Consider the following 23,121-nt stretch of genomic DNA (forward strand, 5'->3'; position numbering starts at 1 on the left):
CAAAATTTTATCATCTTTCAAATAGTTTTTATTTTTTTTCAAAATTTTAATACATTTTATTTTTTTGCTGAAAAAATTAATGTCAATTGTCATTACTAAATTTTTTTTCTAAAATTTTCCATAATTTGGGTAAAATTTTACAAAACATCTCATATAAAATTTTTTTAGAATTTCAGTTGTTTGTGATTATTAAATATTTCATCATTTGAATAATTTTTTATTTATTTTCAAATTTTTAATACATTTTTTCAGTTTTAAAATTATTTTTTTTACTAATCAAAATCTATCCTAATTTTTAAATTTAAATAAATAACATATTAAAATAAATTAAAAATAATTAAATAAAAATAAAATAAAACAAACAAATAATGTAAAATAATTAAAAATAAAATTGACAAATAAAGGTACAATGATAATTTACCAATATTGAAAAAGCGTCACATAAAAATACATAAGGGATTCTTTTAATCTAATTTAGTAAAGATAATTTATGTGATAGTTTCAATGCATTGAAAAGAAATATTAAAATTTTTTTTAATGTGATAATCTTAATGAGTACCCCAAGCATTCCTTAACAAACCTATAAATTAAAGCAATCCTTCACATATATGAATGCATTTTTTTTTATATTACACGAGTTCATTTAATTTAATCATATTAAATACAAATGAAATATGAACATCTTATCATTTAAACAAATTAAGTTCAAACAAATAGAATAATTTTTTTATCAAATATGAAATAAATTCAAACAATTCTAAATATAAAATAACAAATTAAGGACATATCTCCATTCGATTATATTCAATTTGTTTACACTATTAAACTCTTTTCTCTTCCTATTCTTTTAATTTTTTTTCCAACATAAATGCCAAACAAAAAAATTTTAGCCGTTAGCAATGTGAAAATTTTTTTAAAAAAAATGTATCATGACTTAATTAACACAAACTTATGAACCAAAAATCAAATTTAACCTTAATAATGTAACCACTACCAAAATTACCCCTCAAATTAACTTTAATGTCCTATCCCATCCGATTGAAAATTGAGTTCTAAAATTCCTTGGAATAGTTTTAATAAATGTATTATCAACATAAAAATTGCATTACATCAAAACTTTAAATTCTATTTGGTTTATTTTATATTGTTTGCTTTTCTCTTATTCATTTTTTATCTTTTGCTTTTCTCTCTATTATTTTTTTTTAAATAAAATTAACCATATACTTAATCTTACATAAGAATGTAATCGAGTCGAGCCGAGTTGATAAAATGAGAAACTTAAGCTCCACTCAAAATTCATTACTTAAAACTTAACTCAAACTTGATCAAGTTGTAAATTTTAAGATCACAATTTAATATAAAACTTAAACTACTCGAACTTACTCAATTAAGCTCGTTTATCAGATTAAAAAAAAAAGAACTCAATTACCATACTAGACTTCAAACTCGATTACTAATATTCGAACTCAAATTCAAATTCATATATAAAAAGATAAAATAATAATTTTTTAGTTAAAATATATATTAAAATATAAAAATTAGATTAAGTCTATGACTTACTCGAACCAAATGTTAGAAAACTCGAACTTGACTCACATAATAAATCAAGCTGCTTGAACTCAACTTGACAATGATCGAGTTAAATTTGAGTTTATCCGAGTCGAATTCAAATAACTTATGAGTTTTAATATATCTTTTATACCCTTAATCCTACATATTATTCGGATAACTTGAGGGTGAGATGTCGAATAGCACCTTTTGCTTACATACCTTCTTTGTCAGTCACGTCAGAGGGATGAATATTTGAAAATTTTACACGGAAATTTAAATATTTCGACATACAACCGTAAAAAGCAGTACAACTTCACCGTCATTGATAAAAACTTTCTGCAGCAGCAACAGCGCGTATGCAGTGGTCATAGCTGCTCATCCAACCAAGCCTAACCAGATTGCGCTAGGCATGAGCGATGGAGCGGCACATGTGGTGGAACCCTCTGATGTAGAATTGAAATGGGGTTTTAAACCCTCACAAGATAATGGATCCCTTTCTTCTAGTTCATCAAATCCTTCCTTGAGTGGTCAACCTACAGAGCTACCTTCTAGGTGATGGTGTATGTAAAATAGATGTTACCACAAGCGTATATAGAGAGAGACATTTATCCACTTTACTTTGTAATCCATTGTGTTGAATCAACTCCATGTTATTTAATATTCATTGTAAATCTTCTTCCCACTTAGCCTGTTTAGCTGTCTCCCCATGTTATTTTACAAGCACACTTCTCCAGGCAATTAGCACTCTCGCTCACTCTACCCTTTACCATTACACATTCAGATACTTTGGTGAATGATTAAATTATGTAACTTCATTTCATTGGTAAATGAGAAGATGAATTATTAGCTTTTATATATATATATATATATTTATTTATGAAAGAGGTTTTAATAGTTAGAATTTATATTTTAAATTTATTGTATGTTTCTTAAAGATGATTGTATGAATAAAAATTAAATTTTAGATTGATTATTCGTCTAATGTTTATTAACTGGTGTTTCTTTTTTTATCAATGGAAAAATGATTTAAGAAAAATGAATTCCAAAGAAATATGCTTGCTTGATTATCTCCTAAATTAATTAATTTTCATTCCTGTTAGCTTCATTTTCGTGAAGTATAATCTCAACGATGATGCAGCCGAGTGACCATATATCCAATGCTCCAGTAACTTCTCCAATGACAGATCCAGGAGACATAAATTGCTGTGCCTCGAAAACCATATTCCCACATCCTTTTATCTTCTACCCCATATTGTTTAACTAACCCAAAATCCGCAATCTTTAAAGTATTCAAGCCAATACTATCTTGAGGAGGAAAAACCAGAATGTTACCTGGCTTGAGATCAGAATGAATGCATCCTTTCTTGTGAATGTCGACCAGCCCTTCCAGTATCATCCTTGCATAGCACTTAACATCTCGTTCAGGTATTTTACCTCCATAATCCCTCATCAAATCCAACAGGCTGCCTTCTGAAGCATATTCAAGAAACAGGTTGAAAACGTTTCCTTGACCACCCCTTCGAACGCCGGTGAAAGCACCAAAGCACCGAACAATGTTGGGGCAACCGATAAGCTGTTGAAGGATCTGATGTTCCTTTCGTAGAGACGACAATATTGTCTAATCAGCAGATTTAACAGCATAAAACTGAGGAGCATGACCTATTGTTTGGACCAAATGTACAACCCCACGATCCCCTCCCCAGAACCTTAACCCTTGCTCCTTTCACCTCTATTTTTTTTTCGACTTGAAAAACTAAAGCTGCTATTAGAATTTGGGAAACTTTGAACTTCAATATATACATATAGAAGTTATTAAGTAGGTTTACTAGTTCCTCTGCCAAAGGATTTGATTTCTTGCAAAAGAAGTAGAAATAATACCATTGTATTATATCATAAATACACCCTTAGACGGTTAGACCTTGATTATGACTTATTTTAATTATTAATCATCTTCTTTTATTTAGTTGTACATATAATTATATATCTTAGATCACAAGAAAACTATATTTCTATGAATTTCTTTTTCTTTTGGCAATATGTTTTATTTATTTTCAAAATTTTATCATCTTTGAAATAGTTTTTATTTTTTTTTTCAAAATTTTAATACATTTTATTTTTTGCTGAAAAATTAATATCAATTATCATAACTAAATTTTTTTTCTAAAATTTTCCATAATTTGGATAAAATTTTAAAAAACATCTCATTTAAAATTTTTTTTTAAATTTAATTATTTGTGATTATTAAAAATTTCATCATTGGAATATTTTTTATTTATTTTCAAAATTTTAATACATTTTTTCAAATTTAAAATTATCATTTTTTACTAATCAAAATCTATCCTAATTTTTAAATTTCAATAAATAAAAAATTAAAATAAATTAACAATAAAGAAATAATTAAATAAAAATAAAATAAAACAAACAAATAAAGTAAAATAATTAAAAATAAAATTGACGAATTAAGGTACAATGATAATTTACCAATTTTGAATAAGTGTCACATAAAAATCCTTAAGGGATTCTTTTAATTTGGTGTAGTTTCAATAATTTACGTGATAGTTTCAATGCATTGCAAAAATATATTAAAAGATTTTTTAATATGATAATCTTAATGAATACCCCAAGCATTCCTTAACAAACCTATAAATTAAAGCAATGCTTCACATTTTATTGAATGCATTTTTTTATATTACATGAGTTTATTTAATTTAATCAAACCGAACATAAATTAAACTGAGAAACATGACCTATCATTTGAACCAAATGTACAGCCCCATACGATCCCCTCCCAAGAATCCTAACCCTTACTCCTTTCAACTCCATTTTTTTTTCTCGACTTAAAAAATTGAAGCCGCCGTTACAATTTGGGAAACTTTGAACTTCAATACATATAGAAGTTATTAAGTCAGTTTACTAATTCCTCTGCCAAAGGATTTGATTTCTTGGGAAAGAAGTAGAAATAATTCCGTTGTAATATATCACAAATATACACTTAGACGGTTAGACCTTGGTTGTGACTTATTTTAATTATTAATCATCATCTTCTATTTAGTTGTACACATAATTATATATCTTAGATAACAAGAAAACTATATTTCTATGATTTTTTTTTGCAATTTTTTTTTATTTTTTCAAAATTTTATCATCTTTGAAATAGTTTTTATTTGTTTCTAAATTTTAATACATTTTATTTTTTGCTGAAAATTAATGTCAATTATCATTGCTAATTTTGTTTTTCTAAATTTTTCCATAATTTGGATAAAATTTTAAAAAACATCTCATATAAAAAAATTTTAGAAATTCAATTGTTTGTGATTATTGAAAATTTCATTATTGGAATATTTTTTATTTACTTTCAAAATTTTATTACATTTTTTTCAAATTTAAAATTATTATTTTTTACTAATCAAAATCTATCCTAATTTTTAAATTTAAATAAATAAAAAATTAAACTAAATTAAAAATAATTAAATAAAAATAAATTAAGACAAACAAATAAAGTAAAATAATTAAAAATAAAATTGATGAATAAAGGTGCAATGATAATTTACCAATATTGAATTAGTGTCACATAAAAATCCTTAAGGGATTCTTTTAATTTAGTTTAGTATAGATAATTTATGTGATAGTTTCAATGCATTGAAAAGAAATATTAAAATTTTTTTTAATATAATAATCTTAATGAGTACCTCAAGCATTCCTTAACAAACCCATAAATTAAAGCAATGCTTCACATATTATTGAATGCATTTTTTTACATTACATGAGTTCATTTAATTTAATGAAGCTTAACATAAATCAAATACAAAATCCTATAATTTAAACAAATCAAGTTCAAACAAATAAAATAAATTTTTTATCAAATATGAAATAAACTCAAACAACTCTAAAAATGAAAAAACAAATTAAGGACATATCTCCATTCGTTTATATTCGATTCGTTTACACCCTTACATTGAAGGTTAAACTTTTTCTCTTCCTATTCTTTTAATTTTTTTAACATAAATGCCAAACAAAATAATTTTAGCCGATAGCAAAGTGAAAAAAATTTTTTTAAAAATGTATCATGACTTAATTAACCACAAACTTATGAACAAAAAATCAAATTTAACCTTAATAAATATAACTACTACCAAAATTACCCCTCAAATTAATGTTATTGTCCTATCCAATGTGACTAAAAATTGAGTTCTAAAATTCCTTTGAATAGCTTTAATATAATGTATTATCAACATAAAAATTGCATTACATCAAAACTCTAAATTCTATTTGGTTGATTTTATATTGTTTGCTTTTCTCTTATTCATTTTCTATCTTTTTTTTTTCTTTCTATTATTTTTTTAAAATAAAATTAACCATATACTTAATCTTACATAAAGATGTAATCGAGTTAAGCCGAGTTGATAAAATGAGAAATTTGAGCTCGACATAGAATTTACTTCTTAAAACTCAACTTGAACTTGATTGAATTATAAATTTTAAGATCACGATTTGATATAAAAGTCAAACTATTCGAACTTATTCGATTAAGCTTGTTTATCAAATTAAAAAAAAAAAAAACCTCAATTACCATACTAGACTTCAAACTCGATTATTTATATTTGAACTTAAATTTCAATTCAATTTCATATATATAAAGATAAAATAGTAGTTTTTTAATTAAAATAATTAAAATATATATTAAAATATAAAAACTCGATTAAACCTATTAATTACTCGAACCAAACATTAGAAAACTTGAACTCGACTTGCTTAATAAGTCAAGTTACTCGAACTCAACTTGACGATGATTTAGTCAAATTTGAGTTTTATTCGAGTAAAATCCAAATAATTTATTAGTATTAATATATCTTTTATACCCTTAATCTTACATATTATTCAGACAACTTTAGCGTGAGATGCCGAATAGCACCTTCTGCTTACATATCTTCTTTGTCAGTCAGGTGAGAGGGATGAATATTTGAAAATTTTACACGAAAATTTAAATATTTCGACACACAGCAGTAAAAGGCAGTACAACTTCAGCTTCATCGACAAAAACTTTCTGTAGTAGCAACAGCACGTATGCAGTGGTCATAGCAGCTCATCTGACCGAGCCTAACCAGATTGCACTAGGCATGAGCGACGGAGCGGTACATGTGGTGGAACCCTCTGATGTAGAATTGAAATGGGGTGCTAAACCCTCTCAAGATAATGGATCCCTTCCTTCTAGTTCATCAAATCCATCCTTGAGTGGTCAACCAAAAGAGCTACCTTCTAGGTGATGGTGTATATAAAGTAGATGTTACCATAAGCATATATAGAGAGACATTTATCCTCTTACTTTGTAATCAATTGCGTTGAATCAACTCCATGTTATTTAATATTTCATTGAAAGTCGTTTTCCCACTTAGCCTGTTTTGCTCTCTCGCCATGTTATTTTACAAATACACTTCTGCAGGCAAAATTAGCACTCTCGCTCACTCTGCCCTTTACCATTACACGTTCAGATACTTTGGTGAATGATTTAATTATGTAATTTCATTTCATTGGTAAATAAGAAGATGGATTATTTGCTTTATATATATATATATATTTATGAAAGAGGTTTCAATAGTTAGATTTTATACTTTAGATTTTGTGGAAAGACAGTATAATTTCTATTTTTTCACGTTTAAAAGATAATCTACTGCATCATAATCTCCATTTCAAAATATATATATATATATATATATATATTAAACAACATAATTTGGATATTGTTAAATCTTAAAAAAAAAAAAGAAAAAGAAGATACAATTAAAAGCTTGTTTAGATTTAAAACACACAGGTAGGGATTGAGAAAAAAAATGGAGAAAATTGTTATGAAATTATAATGTTTGATTTGATTTGGATTAATTTTTTGTTTGACTTGATTTAAGTTTATATATTAAATACTTTTATTAAGTTCAGAGTCGATTTCAAATTAAAAAGTGAAAATAAAAAGTATTCGAATCAAATAAAATTATATTTTTTTGTTAATTTATATATATTTTAAATTTTTTAAAAATAAAAATAATTATTTTGAAGTAAAAACCAATTAATCTAATCAAATCATATTGAATTGATAGAATTCAATTTAAATCGAATCAATTAAAAAAAATAATACAGATTTGAATCAAATTTAAAAATTTATAATTTTATGCATTATAAAAATATAGAATCAATAAGATCCTATTTGAACTATTATAACCCGGTTGTATCTAAAACATTTGTTTCAATCAATTTGTTACCAAAACAAAATCCATGTATTGTGCCCATCGATGTTTTTTCATTAAGCATCCAAAAGAAGCAACTTTTTGTGAAGTTTTGAAAAAAAAAATTAAAGTTTAAAATTTTTACATTATTTCACCCCTATTATTATTCGGTGATCAATAATTTATATAATTTAAATCAAACCAAAAAAGTTTGGTCATTTAATCATAATTTATATTTGGCAACCCATATTGAATTTGGGTTTCTACATGAAATTATATCTTGAAAATATATCACTTACCAAAATCATGAGAATTATTTATAGGGAAAAATTAAAAAAAAAAAACTTTGTACTAAGGGTTTAACAATATGCACCCTCCCTTAAATTTCCATGATAACTCATTTAGATTAGAAAATTAAAGTGCTCCAAATAATAAAGAAAGTACTATAATATGTCAAAAAAACTTCATAGATTTCAAAGTTATATCGAATTATTGGAAGAAAAAGAGATCATTACATTTTTTTCCGGACTTAAATCCAAGAAAAAGCTAGCAAAATAAACAAAATATTTATTTTTTTCCATGGTAGCCTCAAACTTTGTGGTCTCAGGTTAGTTATGGCTTTGAAACCTTTCGCACTACACGCCCAACTTCACAAGTCTTCTTTCCTCTTCGCGCTGACACAGACTGGTCTTCATTAACTGCACCCTTACGTCCTCAAGAAAATCTCTTCTTCCAGCAGGTGGGAATAAGTTATAGCTCAAGAAACCTTTGGGAGATTGGAATAGTTTCTTCTCTTGAAAATTTGTTGAAGAAAGGGATGAGTTGTAACTTCTTGCAACTGGAAATATGGTGTGCTCTGCGAGAAGATAACGGTGGCTTAACAGCTTTCTAGCTGTCCACCTCTGGTTTGGGTCCCTAGCAAAACACTTGATTAAGAAATTCTTCCCCATACTCGACATGTTTTCTGGGATTTGAGGTGTTTCCCCCCTCAAAAGCTTGTCTCTCAAATCCTTCAAGTTACGAAAAACCCATGGCAATTTCCCCGTAATCATCTCAACGATGATGCAGCCGAGTGACCATATATCCAATGCTCCAGTAACTTCTCCAATGACAGATTCAGGAGACATATAAATTGCTGTGCCTCGAAACCCATATTCCCAAATCCTTTTATCTTCTACCCCATATTGTTTAACTAACCCAAAATCCGCAATCTTTAAAGTATTCAAGCCAATACTATCTTGAGGAGGAAAAACCAGAATGTTACCTGGTTTGAGATCAGAATGAATGTATCCTTTCTTGTGAATGTCGACCAGCCCTTCCAGTATCATCCTTGCATAGCACTTAACATCCCGTTCAGGTATTTTACCTCCATACTCTCTCATCAAATCCAACAGGCTGCCTCCTGAAGCATATTCAAGAAACAGGTTGAAAACATTTCCTTGACCACCCCATCGAACGCTGGTGAAAGCACCAAAGCACCGAACAATATTGGGGCAAGCGATAAACTGTTGAAGGATTTGATATTCCTTTCGTAAAGACGACGACATTGTCTCATCAGCAGATTTCACGGCATAAAATTGAGGAACATGACCTATCGTTTGGACCAAATGTACAGCCCCATACGATCCCCTCCCAAGAACCTTGACCCTTACTCCTTTCACCTCCATTTTTTTTTCTCAACTTAAAAAACTAAAGCTGCTATTAGAATTTAGGAAACTTTGACCTTCAATACATATGGAACTTATTAAGTCGGTTTACTAGTCCCTCTGCCAAAGGATTTGATTTCTTGCAAAAGAAGTAAAAATAATTCCGTTATAATAAATCACAAATATACCCTTAGACGGTTAGATATTGATTGTGACTTATTTTAATTATTAATCATCATCTTCTATTTAGTTATACACATAATTATATATCTTAGATAACAAGAAAATTATATTTCTATAAATTAATTTTTTTTTGCAATATTTGTTATTTATTTTCAAAATTTTATCATCTTTCAAATAGTTTTTATTTTTTTTTCAAAATTTTAATACATTGTATTTTTTTTGCTGAAAAAATTAATGTCAATTGTCATTACTAAATTTTTTTTCTAACATTTTCCATAATTTGGGTAAAATTTTACAAAACATCTCATATAAATTTTTTTTAGAATTTCAGTTGTTTGTGATTATTAAAAATTTCATCTTTTGAATAATTTTTTATTTATTTTCAAAATTTTAATACATTTTTTCAGCTTTAACATTGTCTCATCAGCAGATTTCACGGCATAAAATTGAGGAACATGACCTATCGTTTGGACCAAATGTACAGCCCCATACGATCCCCTCCCAAGAACCTTAACCCTTACTCCTTTCACCTCCATTTTTTTTTTCTCAACTTAAAAAAGTAAAGCTGCTATTAGAAATTAGGAAACTTTGAACTTCAATACATATAGAAGTTGTTAAGTCGGTTTACTATTTCCTCTGCCAAAGGATTTGATTTCTTGCAAAAGAAGTAAAAATAATTCCGTTGTAATATATCACAAATATACCCTAAGATGGTTAGATCTTGATTGTGACTTATTTTAATTATTAATCATCATCTTCTATTTAGTTATACACATAATTATATATCTTAGATAACAAGAAAATTATATTTCTATAAATTAATTTTTTTTGCAATATTTGTTATTTATTTTCAAAATTTTATCATCTTTGAAATAGTTTTTATTTTTTTTCAAAATTTTAATACATTTTATTTTTTTTCTGAAAAATTAATGTCAATTGTCATTACTAAATTTCTTTTCTAAAATTTTTCATAATTTGGGTAAAATTTTACAAAACATCTCATATAAATTTTTTTTAGAATTTCAGTTGTTTGTAATTATTAAAAATTTCATCATTTGAATAATTTTTTATTTATTTTCAAAATTTTAATACATTTTTTCAGTTTTAAAATTATTTTTTTTTCTAATGAAAATCTATCCTAATTTTTAAATTTAAATAAATAACAAATTAAAATAAATTAAAAATAATTAAATAATTAAATAAAAATAAAATAAACAAACAAATAATGTAAAATAATTAAAAATAAAATTGATAAATAAAGGTACAATGATAATTTACCAATATTGAATAAGCGTCACATAAAAATCCATAAGGGATTCTTTTATTCTAATTTAGTATAGATAATTTATGTGATAGTTTCAATGCATTGAAAAGAAATATTAAAAATTTTTTTAATATAATAATCTTAATGAGTACCCCAAACATTCCTTAACAAACATATAAATTAAAGCAATGCTTCACATATTATTGAATGCATTTTTTTATATTACACGAGTTCATTTAATTTAATCACGTCAAATACAAATCAAACATAAACATCTTATCATTTAAACAAATCAAGTTCAAACAAATAGAATAACTTTTTATATCAAATATAAAAAAAATTCAAACAATTCTAAAAATAAAATAACAAATTAAGGAGATATTTCCATTCGATTATATTCAATTTGTTTACATTATTAAACTCTTTCCTCTTCCTATTCTTTTAATTTTTTTTTCAACATAAATGCCAAAAAAAAATGTTTTAGCCGTTAGCAATGTGAAAATTTTTTTTAAAAAAAATGTATCATGACTTAATTAACCACAAACTTATGAACCAAAAATCAAATTTAACCTTAATAAATATAACCACTACCAAAATTACCCCTCAAATTAACTTTAATGTCCTATCCCATCCTATTGAAAATTGAGTTCTAAAATTCCTTGGAATAGTTTTAATAAATGTATTATCAATTTAAAAATTGCATTACATCAAAACTTTAAATTCTATTTGGTTTATTTTATATTGTTTGCTTTTCTCTTATTCATTTTTTATCTTTTGCTTTTCTCTCTATTATTTTTTTTAAATAAAATTAATCAAATACTTAATCTTACATAAAGATGTAATCAAGTCGAGCTAAGTCGATAAAATGAGAAACTTGAGCTCGACTCAAAATTCATTATTTAAAACTTAATTTGAACTTGATCAAGTTGTAAATTTTAAGATCACAATTTAAAATAAAACTTAAACTATTCGAACTTACTTAATTAAGCTCGTTTATCAAATTAAAAAAAAAAGAACTCAATTATCATACTAGACTTCAAACTCGATTATTTATATTCGAACTCAAATTCAAATTCTTACATATAAAGATAAAATAGTAATTTTTTAATTAAAATAATTAAAATATATTTAAAATATAAAAATTAGATTAAGCCTATGAATTACTCAAACCAAATGTTAGAAAACTCGAACTCGACTCACTTAATAAGTCAAATTGCTTGAACTCAACTTGACAATGATCGAGTTAAATTTGAGTTTTATCCGAGTCGAATCCAAATAACTTATAAGTATTAATATATCTTTTATACCCTTAATCCTACATATTATTCGGATAACTTGAGGGTGAGATGTCGAACAGCACCTTCTGCTTACATACCTTCTTTGTCAGTCACGTGAGAGGGATGAACATTTGAAAATTTTACACAGAAATTTAAATATTTCGACATACAACCGTAAAAGGCAGTACAACTTCACCGTCATTGATAAAAACTTTCTGCAGCAGCAACAGCGCGTATGCAGTGGTCATAGCTGCTCATCCAACCAAGCCTAACCAGATTGCACTAGGCATGAGCGACGGAGCGGTACATGTGGTGGAACCCTCTGACGTAGAATTGAAATGGGGTGCTAAACCCTCACAAGATAATGGATCCCTTTCCTCTAGTTCATCAAATCCTTCCTTGAGTGGTCAACCAACAGAGCTACCTTCTAGGTGATGGTGTATATAAAATAGATGTTACCACAAGCATATATAGAGAGAGACATTTATCCACTTTACTTTGTAATCCATTGTGTTGAATCAACTCCATGTTATTTAATATTCATTGTAAATCTTTTTCCCACTTAGCCTGTTTAGCTGTCTCCCCATGTTATTTTACAAGCACACTTCTGCAGGCAATTAGCACTCTCGCTCACTCTACCCTTTACCATTACACATTCAGATACTTTGGTCAATGATTAAATTATGTTACTTCATTTCATTGGTAAATGAGAAGATGAATTATTAGCTTTTTATATATATATATATATATTTATGAAAGAGGTTTTAATAGTTAGAATTTATATTTTAAATTTATTGTATGTTTCTTAAAGATGATTGTATGAATAAAAATTAAATTTTAGATTGATTATTCGTTTAATGTTTATTAACTGGTGTTTCTTTTTTTATAAATGGAAAAATGATTTAAGAAAAATGAATTCCAAAGAAATATGCTTGCTTGATTATCTCCTAAATTAATTAATTTGCATTCCTGTTACCTTCATTTTCGTGAAGTATAACCTCAACGATGATGCAGCCGAGTGACCATATATCCAATGCTCCAGTAACTTCTCCAATGACAGACTCAAGAGACATATAAATTGCTGTGCCTCGAAAACCATATTCCCGAATCCTTTTATCTTCTACCCCATATTGTTTAACTAACCCAAAATCCGCAATCTTTAAAGTATTCAAGCCAATACCATCTTGAGGAGGAAAAACCAGAATGTTACCTGGTTTGAGATCAGAATGAATGTATCCTTTCTTGCGAATGTCGACCAGCCCTTCCAGTATCATCCTTGCATAGCACTTAACATCTCGTTCAGTTATTTTACCTCCATACTCCCTCATCAAATCCAACAGGCTGCCTCCTGAAGCATATTCAAGAAACAGGTTGAAAACGTTTCCTTGACCACCCCTTCGAACGCTGGTGAAAGCACCAAAGCACCGAACAATGTTGGGGCAACCGATAAACTGTTGAAGGATCTGATGTTCCTTTCGTAGAGACGACGATATTGTCTCATCAGCAGATTTAACAGCATAAAACTGAGGAACATGACCTATTGTTTGGACCAAATGTACAACCCCATACGATCTCCTCCCCAGAACCTTAACCCTTACTCCTTTCACCTCCATTTTTTTTTTCGACTTGAAAAACTAAAGCTGCTATTAGAATTTGGGAAACTTTGAACTTCAATATATACATATAGAAGTTATTAAGTAGGTTTACTAGTTCCTCTGCCAAAGGATTTGATTTCTTGCAAAAGAAGTACAAATAATACCGTTCTATTATATCATAAATATACCCTCAGACGGTTAGACCTTGGTTATGATTTATTTTAATTATTAATCATCTTCTTTTATTTAGTTGTACATATAATTATATATCTTAGATCACAAGAAAACTATATTTCTATGAATTTCTTTTTCTTTTGGCAATATTTTTTATTTATTTTCAAAATTTTATCATCTTTGAAATAGTTTTTATTTTTTTTCAAAATTTTAATAACATTTTATTTTTTGCTGAAAAATTAATATCAATTATCATTACTAAATTTTTTTTCCTAAAATTTTTCATAATTTGGATAAAATTTTAAAAAACATCTCATTTAAAAGTTTTTTAAAAATTTCATTATTTGTGATTACTAAAAATTTCATCATTGGAATAGTTTTTATTTATTTTCAAAATTTTAATACATTTTTTCAAATTTAAAATTATCATTTTTTTACTAATCAAAATATATCCTAATTTTTAAATTTAAATAAATAAAAAATTAAAATAAGTTAACAATAAAGAAATAATTAAATAAAAGTAAAATAAAACAAATAAAGTAAAATAATTAAAAGTAAACTCAACGAATTAAGGTACAATGATAATTTACCGATTTTGAATAAGTGTCACATAAAAATCCTTAAGGGATCTTTTAATTTAGTGTAGTATAGATAATTTATGTGATAGTTTCAATGCATTGAAAAAATGTATTAAAAAAATTTTTAATATGATAATCTTAATGAGTACCCCAAGCATTCCTTAACAAACCTATAAGTTAAAGCAATGCTTCACATTTTATTGAATGCATTTTTTTATATTACACGAGTTCATTTAAATTAATCAAACCGAACATAAATTAAACTCAAATATCCTATCATTTAAACAAATTAAGTTCAAACGAATAGAATAATTTTCTTATCAAACATGTAATAAAATCAAACAACTCTAAAAATAAAAGAACAAATTAAGGACATATCTCCCTTCCTTCATATTCGATTTGTTTACACTTTTACATAGAAAGTTAAACTCTTTTCTCTCCCTATTCTTTTTAATTTTTTTAACATAAATGCCAAACAAAAAAGTTTTAGCCGTTAGCAAAGTGAAAAAAATATTTTTTAAAAATGTATCATGACTTAATTAACCACAAACTTATGAACCAAAAATCAAATTTAACCTTAATAAATATAGCCACTACCAAAATTACCCCTCAAATTAACGTTAATGTCTTATCCCATCCGACTGAAAATTGAGTTCTAAAATTCCTTGGAATAGCTTTAATATAATGTATTATCAACATAAAAATTGTGCATTACATCAAAACTCTAAATTCTATTTGGTTGAGTTTATATTGTTTTCTTTTCTCTATTTAATTCATTTTTTTCTTTTGCTTTTCTCTTTTTTTTTTTTAAATTAACCATACACTTAATCTTACATAAAGATATAATCGAGTCGGGCCGAGTCGATAAAATGAAAAACTTGAGCTTAACTCATAATTCACTATTTAAAACACAACTCGAACTCGATCAAATTGTAAATTTTAAGATTATGATTTGATATAAAAGTCAAACCACTTGAACTTACTTGATTAAACTCATTTATCATATTTAAAAAAAAAAAGAATAACTCAATTATTTTTAGAAAAAAAAAACAACATGTAGTAAGTGTTTTACAATATGCACCCTCCCTTAATTTCCATGATAACTCATTTAGATTAGAAAATTAAAGTGCTCCAAATAATAAAGAAAGTACTATATATGTCAAAAAAATTTCATAGGTTTCAAAGTTATATCGAATTATTGGAAGAAAAAGAGATCGTTACAATTTTTTCCGCACTTAAATCCAAGAAAAAGCTAGCAAAATAAACAAAATATTAATTTTTTTCCATGGTAGCCTCAAACTTTGTGGTCTCAGGTTGGTTATGGTTTTGAAACCTTTCGCACTACACGCCCAACTTCACAAGTCTTCTTTCCTCTTCGCGCTGACACAGACTGGTCTTCATTAACTGCACCCTTACGTCCTCAAGAAAATCTCTTCTTCCAGCAGGTGGGAATAAGTTATAGCTCAAGAAACCTTTGGGAGATTGGAATAGTTTTTTCTCTTGAAAATTTGTTGAAGAAAGGGATGAGTTGTAACTTCTTGCAACTGGAAATATGGTGTGCTCTGGGAGAAGATAACGGTGGCTTAACAGCTTTCTAGCTGTCCACCTCTGGTTTGGGTCCCTAGCAAAACACTTGATTAAGAAATTCTTCCCCATACTCGACATGTTTTCTGGGATTTGAGGTGTTTCCCCCCTCAAAAGCTTGTCTCTCAAATCCTTCAAGTTACGAAAAACCCATGGCAATTTCCCCGTAATCATCTCAACGATGATGCAGCCGAGTGACCATATATCCAATGCTCCAGTAACTTCTCCAATGACAGATTCAGGAGACATATAAATTGCTGTGCCTCGAAACCCATATTCCCCAATCCTTTTATCTTCTACCCCATATTGTTTAACTAACCCAAAATCCGCAATCTTTAAAGTATTCAAGCCAATACTATCTTGAGGAGGAAAAACCAGAATGTTACCTGGTTTGAGATCAGAATGAATGTATCCTTTCTTGTGAACGTCGACCAGCCCTTCCAGTATCATCCTTGCATAGCACTTAACATCTCGTTCAGGTATTTTACCTCCATACTCTGTCATCAAATCCAACAGGCTGCCTCCTGAAGCATATTCAAGAAACAGGTTGAAAACGTTTCCTTGACCACCCGGTCGAACGCTGGTGAAAGCACCAAAGCACCGAACAATGTTGGGGCAACCGAAAAACTGTTGAAGGATCTGATGTTCCTTTCGTAGAGACGACGATATTGTCTCATCAGCAGATTTAACAGCATAAAACTAAGGAACATGACCTATTGTTTGGACCAAATGTACAACCCCTTACGATCCCCTCCCCAGAACCTTAACCCTTACTCCTTTCACCTCCATTTTTTTTTTTTTTTTTACTTGAAAAACTAATGCTGCTATTAGAATTTGGGAAACTTTGAACTTCAATATATACATATAGAAGTTATTAAGTCGGTTTACTAGTTCCTCTGCCAAAGGATTTGATTTCCTGCAAAAGAAGTAGAAATAATACCGTTGTATTATATCATAAATATATCCTTAGACGGTTAGACTTTGATTATGACTTATTTTAATTATTAATCATCATCTTCTATTTAGTTATACATATAATTATATATCTTAGATGACAAGAAAACTATATTTCTATGAATTTCTTTTTCTTTCGGCAATATTTTTTATTTATTTTCAAAATTTTATCATCTTTGAAATAGTTTTTATTTTTTTCAAAATTTTAACACATTTTATTTTTTGCTGAAAAATTAATATCAATTATCATTACTAAATTTTTTTTCTCAAATTTTCCATAATTTGGATAAAATTTGAAAAGACATCTCATTTAAATTTTTTTTAAAAATTTAATTATTTGTGATTATTAAAAATTTCATCATTGGAATATTTTTTATTTATTTTCAAAATTTTAATACATTTTTTCAAATTTAAAATTATCATTTTTTTACTAATCAAAATATATCCTAATTTTTAAATTTAAATAAATAAAAAATTAAAATAAGTTAACAATAAAGAAATAATTAAATAAAAGTAAAATAAAACAAACAAATAAAGTAAAATAATTAAAAGTAAAATCAACGAATTAAGGTACAATGATAATTTACCGATTTTGAATAAGTGTCACATAAAAATCCTTAAGGGATCTTTTAATTTAGTGTAGTATAGATAATTTATGTGATAGTTTCAATGCATTGAAAAAATGTATTAAAAAATTTTTTAATATGATAATCTTAATGAGTACCCCAAGCATTCCTTAACAAGCCTATAAGTTAAAGCAATGCTTCACATTTTATTGAATGCATTTTTTTATATTACAAGAGTTCATTTAAATTAATCAAACCGAACATAAATTAAACTCAAATATCCTATCATTTAAACAAATTAAGTTCAAACGAATAGAATAATTTTCTTATCAAACATGTAATAAAATCAAACAATTCTAAAAATAAAAGAACAAATTAAGGACATATCTCCCTTCGTTCATATTCGATTTGTTTACACTCTTACATAGAAAGTTAAACTCTTTTCTCTCCCTATTCTTTTTAATTTTTTTAACATAAATGCCAAACAAAAAAGTTTTAGCCGTTAGCAAAGTGAAAAAAATATTTTTTAAAAATGTATCATGACTTAATTAACCACAAACTTATGAATCAAAAATCAAATTTAACCTTAATAAATATAACCACTACCAAAATTACCCCTGAAATTAACGTTAATGTCCTATCCCATCCGACTGAAAATTGAGTTCTAAAATTCCTTGGAATAGCTTTAATATAATGTATTATCAACATAAAAATTGTGCATTACATCAAAACTCTAAATTCTATTTGGTTGAGTTTATATTGTTTGCTTTTCTCTATTTAATTCATTTTTTTTCTTTTGCTTTTCTCTCTTTTTTTTTTTTTTTTTTAAAATAACCATACACTTTGTCTTATATAAAGATATAATCGAGTCGAACTGAGTCGATAAAATGAGAAACTTGAGCTTGACTCATAATTCACTATTTAAAACTCAATTCGAACTCGATCAAATTATAAATTTTAAGATTATGATTTGATATAAAAGTCAAACCACTTGAACTTACTTGATTAAACTCATTTATCAGATTTAAAAAAAAAAAAAGAACTCAATTATCATACTAGACTTCAAACTTGATTATTTATATTCGAACTCAAATTCATATATATAAATATAAAATAGTAGTTTTTAATTAAAATAATTAAAACATATATTAAAATATAAAAACTTGATTAAGCCTATTAATTACTCATACCGAACGTTAAAAAACTCAAACTCGACTCGCTCAGTAAGTCAAATTGCTTGAACTCAACTTAACAATGATCGAGTTAAATTTAAGTTTTATCCGAGTTGAATCTAAATAATTTATGAGTATTAATATAACTTTTATACTTTTAATCCTACATATTATTCGGATAACTTGAGGGTGAGAGATCGAATAGCACATTTTGCTTACATACCTTTTTCGTCAGTCAGGTGAGAGGGATGAACATTCGAAAATTTTACATGGAAATTTAAATATTTCGACATACAACCGTAAAAGGCAGTACAACTTCACCTTCATTGACAAAAACTTTCTGCAACAGTAACAGCGCGTATGCAGTGGTCATAGCTGCTCATCCAACCGAGCCTAACCAGATTGCGCTAGGCATGAGCGACGGAGCGGTACATGTGTTGGAACCCTATGATGTAGAATTGAAATGGGGTGCTAAAACCTCACAAGATAATGGGTCCCTTCCTTCTAGTTCATCAAATCCTTCCTTGAGTGGTCTACCAACACAGCTACCTGCTAGGTGATGGTGTATATAAAGTAGATGTTACCACAAGCATATATGGAGAGACATTTATCCTCTTTACTTTGTAATCAATTGCGTTGAATCAACTCCATGTTAGTTAATATTTCATTGGTAAATGAGAAGATGAATTATTTGCTTTTATATATATATATATATTTATGAAAGAGGTTTCAATAGTTAGAATTTATATTTTAGATTTAGTGGAAAGACAGACTATAATTTCTATTCTTTCATGTTTAAAAGATAATCTACTGCATCATAATTTCCATTTCAATATATATATATATATATATATATATATATATTAAACAACATAATTTGGATATTGTTAAATCTTGAAAAACAAAAAAATGAAGATACGGTTAAAAGCTTGTTTAGACTTAAAACATATAGGTAGGGATTGAGAAAAAAAATCAAGGAAATTGCTATGAAATTATAATGTTTAATTTGATTTGGATTAGTTTTTTATTCGACTTTATTTAGGTTTATATATTAAATACTTTTATTAAGTTCAGAATGGATTTCAAATTAAAAAGTGAAAATAAAAAGTATTCAAATAAAATAAAATAATCTATTTTAGTTAATTTATATATATTTTAAATTTTTAAAAAATAAAAATAATTATTTTGAAGTAAAAACCAATTAATGTAATCAAATCGTATTGAATTGATAGAATTAAATTTAAATCGGATTGATTAAAAAAAATCATTAAGATTTGAATTAAATTTAAAAATTTATAATATTATGTATTACAAAAACATAGAATCAATAAGATCCTATTTGAACAATTATAGCTTGGATGTATCTAAAACATCAGTTTCATTCAATTTGTCACCAAAACAAAATCCATGTATTGTGCCTATCCATGTTTTTTCATTAAGCATTCAGAAGAAGCAACTTTTTGTGAAAATTTTTTTAAAAAAAAGGTGAAAGTTTAAATTTTTTAGATTATTTGGCCCTATTGTTATTCGGTGTTCAATAATTTATATAATTTAAATCAAACCAAAGAAGTTTGGTAATTTAATCGTAATTTATATTCGGCAACCCATATTGAATTTGGGTTTTTACATGAAATTATATTTTAAAAATATATCACTTATCAAAATCACGAGAATTATTTTAAGAAAAAAAAAAAACAACTATGTAGTAAGTGTTTTACAATATGCACCCTCCCTTAATTTCCATGATAACTCATTTAGATTAGAAAATTAAAGTGCTCCAAATAATAAAGAAAGTACTATATATGTCAAAAAAATTTCATAGGTTTCAAAGTTATATCGAATTATTGGAAGAAAAAGAGATCATTACATTTTTTTCCGAACTTAAATCCAAGAAAAAACTAGCAAAATAAACAAAATATTTATTTTTTTTCACGGTAGCCTCAAACTTTGTGGTCTCAGGTTGGTTAGGGCTTTGAAACCTTTCGCACTACACGCCCAACTTCACAAGTCTTCTTTCCTCTTCGCGCTGACACAGACTGGTCTTCATTAACTGCACCCTTACGTCCTCAAGAAAATCTCTTCTTCCAGCAGGTGGGAATAAGTTATAGCTCAAGAAACCTTTGGGAGATTGGAATAGTTTCTTCTCTTGAAAATTTGTTGAAGAAAGGGATGAGTTGTATCTTCTTGCAACTGGAAATATGGTGTGCTCTGGGAGAAGATAACGGTGGCTTAACAGCTTTCTAGCTGTCCACCTCTGGTTTGGGTCCCTAGCAAAACACTTGATTAAGAAATTCTTCCCCATACTCGACATGTTTTCTGGGATTTGAGGTGTTTCCCCCCTCAAAAGCTTGTCTCTCAAATCCTTCAAGTTACGAAAAACCCATGGCAATTTCCCCGTAATCATCTCAACGATGATGCAGCCGAGTGACCATATATCCAATGCTCCAGTAACTTCCCCAATGACAGATTCAGGAGACATATAAATTTCTGTGCCTCGAAACCCATATTCCCAAATCCTTTTATCTTCTACCCCATATTGTTTAACTAACCCAAAATCCGCAATCTTTAAAGTATTCAAGCCAATACTATCTTGAGGAGGAAAAACCAGAATGTTACCTGGTTTGAGATCAGAATGAATGTATCCTTTCTTGTGAATGTCGACCAGCCCTTCCAGTATCATCCTTGCATAGCACTTAACATCTCGTTCAGGTATTTTACCTCCGTACTCTCTCATCAAATCCAACAGGCTGCCTCCTGAAGCATATTCAAGAAACAGGTTGAAAACGTTTCCGTCGAACGCTGGTGAAAGCACCAAAGCACCGAACAATATTGGGGCAAGCGATAAACTGTTGAAGGATTTGATATTCCTTTCGTAAAGACGACGACATTGTCTCATCAGCAGATTTCACGGCATAAAATTGAGGAACATGACCTATCGTTTGGACCAAATGTACAGCCCCATACGATCCCCTCCCAAGAACCTTAACCCTTACTCCTTTCACCTCCATTTTTTTTTTCTCAACTTAAAAAACTAAAGCTGCTATTAGAAATTTGGAAACTTTGAACTTCAATACATATAGAAGTTATTAAGTCGGTTTACTAGTTCCTCTGCCAAAGGATTTGATTTCTTGCAAAAGAAGTAAAAATAATTCCGTTGTAATATATCACAAATATATCCTTGACGGTTAGATCTTGATTGTGACTTATTTTAATTATTAATCATCATCTTCTATTTAGTTATACACATAATTATATATCTTAGATAACAAGAAAACTATATTTCTATAAATTAATTTTTTTTTTGCAATATTGTTATTTATTTTCAAAATTTTATCATCTTTGAAACAGTTTTTATTTTTTTTTTCAAAATTTTAATACATTTTTTTTTTGCTGAAAAATTAATGTCAATTGTCATTACTAAATTTTTTTTCTAAAATTTTCCGTAATTTGGGTAAAATTTTACAAAACATCTCATATAAAATTTTTTTAGAATTTCAGTTGTTTGTGATTATTAAATATTTCATCATTTGAATAATTTTTTATTTATTTTCAAATTTTTAATACATTTTTTCAGTTTTAAAATTATTTTTTTTACTAATCAAAATCTATCCTAATTTTTAAATTTAAATAAATAACATATTAAAATAAATTAAAAATAATTAAATAAAAATAAAATAAAACAAACAAATAATGTAAAATAATTAAAAATAAAATTGACAAATAAAGGTACAATGATAATTTACCAATATTGAAAAAGCGTCACATAAAAATCCATAAGGGATTCTTTTAATCTAATTTAGTATAGATAATTTATGTGATGGTTTCAATGCATTGAAAAGCAATATTAAAATTTTTTTTAATATGATAATCTTAATGAGTACCCCAAGCATTCCTTAACAAACCTATAAATTAAAGCAATGCTTCACATATTATTGAATGCATTTTTCTTTTATATTACACGAGTTCATGTAATTTAATAACGTCAAATAAAAATCAAACATGAACATCTTATCATTTAAATAAATCAAGTTCAAACAAATAGAATAACTTTTTTATCAAATATGAAATAAATTCAAACAATTCTAAAAATAAAATAACAAATTAAGGATATATCTCCATTCGATTATATTCAATTTGTTTACACTATTAAACTCTTTCCCCTTCCTATTCTTTAAATTTTTTTTTCAACATAAATGCCAAACAAAAAAGTTTTAGCCGTTAGCAATGTGAAAATTTTTTTTAAAAAAATGTATCATGACTTAATTAACCACAAACTTATGAACCAAAAATCAAATTTAACCTTAATAAATATAACCACTACCAAAATTACTCCTCAAATTAACTTTAATGTCCTATCCTATC

At 27.2% G+C, this 23,121-nt stretch overlaps 4 protein-coding genes and 1 pseudogene across 4 annotated transcripts; all 5 read right to left on the reverse strand.

The window, feature by feature from the left end:
• Nucleotides 1-2,674: 2,674 nt before the first annotated feature.
• LOC111297456 (mitogen-activated protein kinase kinase kinase 20-like) lies at nucleotides 2,675-6,628 on the reverse strand. Its single transcript, XM_022892178.2, has 2 exons — nucleotides 6,551-6,628; nucleotides 2,675-3,169 (listed from the first exon to the last, which is right to left on the reverse strand). Exons 1-2 carry the CDS (start codon nucleotides 6,626-6,628, stop codon nucleotides 2,675-2,677), a joined length of 573 nt encoding a protein of 190 aa, XP_022747913.2.
• A 1,773-nt stretch (nucleotides 6,629-8,401) lies between these two features.
• Nucleotides 8,402-9,433, reverse strand: LOC149515610 (mitogen-activated protein kinase kinase kinase 20-like). The gene has a single exon (XM_089741747.1). It carries the CDS (start codon nucleotides 9,431-9,433, stop codon nucleotides 8,402-8,404), a length of 1,032 nt encoding a protein of 343 aa, XP_089597873.1.
• A 3,659-nt stretch (nucleotides 9,434-13,092) lies between these two features.
• Nucleotides 13,093-13,749, reverse strand: LOC149515611 (mitogen-activated protein kinase kinase kinase 20-like). The gene has a single exon (XM_089741748.1). The coding sequence runs from the start codon at nucleotides 13,747-13,749 to the stop codon at nucleotides 13,093-13,095; it is 657 nt and encodes a 218-aa protein (XP_089597874.1).
• A 2,075-nt stretch (nucleotides 13,750-15,824) lies between these two features.
• LOC149515612 (mitogen-activated protein kinase kinase kinase 20-like) lies at nucleotides 15,825-19,132 on the reverse strand. The gene is made up of 2 exons (XM_089741749.1): nucleotides 19,055-19,132; nucleotides 15,825-16,766 (listed from the first exon to the last, which is right to left on the reverse strand). The coding sequence occupies exons 1-2, from the start codon at nucleotides 19,130-19,132 to the stop codon at nucleotides 15,825-15,827; spliced, it is 1,020 nt and encodes a 339-aa protein (XP_089597875.1).
• A 1,614-nt stretch (nucleotides 19,133-20,746) lies between these two features.
• LOC149515613 (mitogen-activated protein kinase kinase kinase 20-like) lies at nucleotides 20,747-21,767 on the reverse strand (annotated as a pseudogene).
• Between the last annotated feature and the right edge of the window lie 1,354 nt (nucleotides 21,768-23,121).

This window comes from Durio zibethinus, chromosome 12 (assembly GCF_047325235.1).
Source record: "Durio zibethinus cultivar Kanyao isolate XHJ-2024 chromosome 12, ASM4732523v1, whole genome shotgun sequence".
NCBI lineage: Eukaryota > Viridiplantae > Streptophyta > Magnoliopsida > Malvales > Malvaceae > Durio > Durio zibethinus.

What these genes read in the sequence shown, in the direction of transcription:
- LOC149515611 (XM_089741748.1), bottom strand. Translation starts at nt 13,749, where the DNA reads ATGGAGGTGAAAGGAGTAAGGGTTAAGGTTCTGGGGAGGAGATCGTAT.
- LOC149515612 (XM_089741749.1), bottom strand. Translation starts at nt 19,132, where the DNA reads ATGACCACTGCATACGCGCTGTTACTGTTGCAGAAAGTTTTTGTCAAT. An exon ending in TTGTACTGCCTTTTACGGTT is followed by an intron (nt 16,767 to 19,054) that starts GTATGTCGAAAT and finishes CATGTTCCTTAG; the next exon opens with TTTTATGCTGTTAAATCTGC.
- LOC149515610 (XM_089741747.1), bottom strand. Translation starts at nt 9,433, where the DNA reads ATGGAGGTGAAAGGAGTAAGGGTCAAGGTTCTTGGGAGGGGATCGTAT.
- LOC111297456 (XM_022892178.2), bottom strand. Translation starts at nt 6,628, where the DNA reads ATGACCACTGCATACGTGCTGTTGCTACTACAGAAAGTTTTTGTCGAT. An exon ending in TTGTACTGCCTTTTACTGCT is followed by an intron (nt 3,170 to 6,550) that starts GTGTGTCGAAAT and finishes TCTGCTGATTAG; the next exon opens with ACAATATTGTCGTCTCTACG.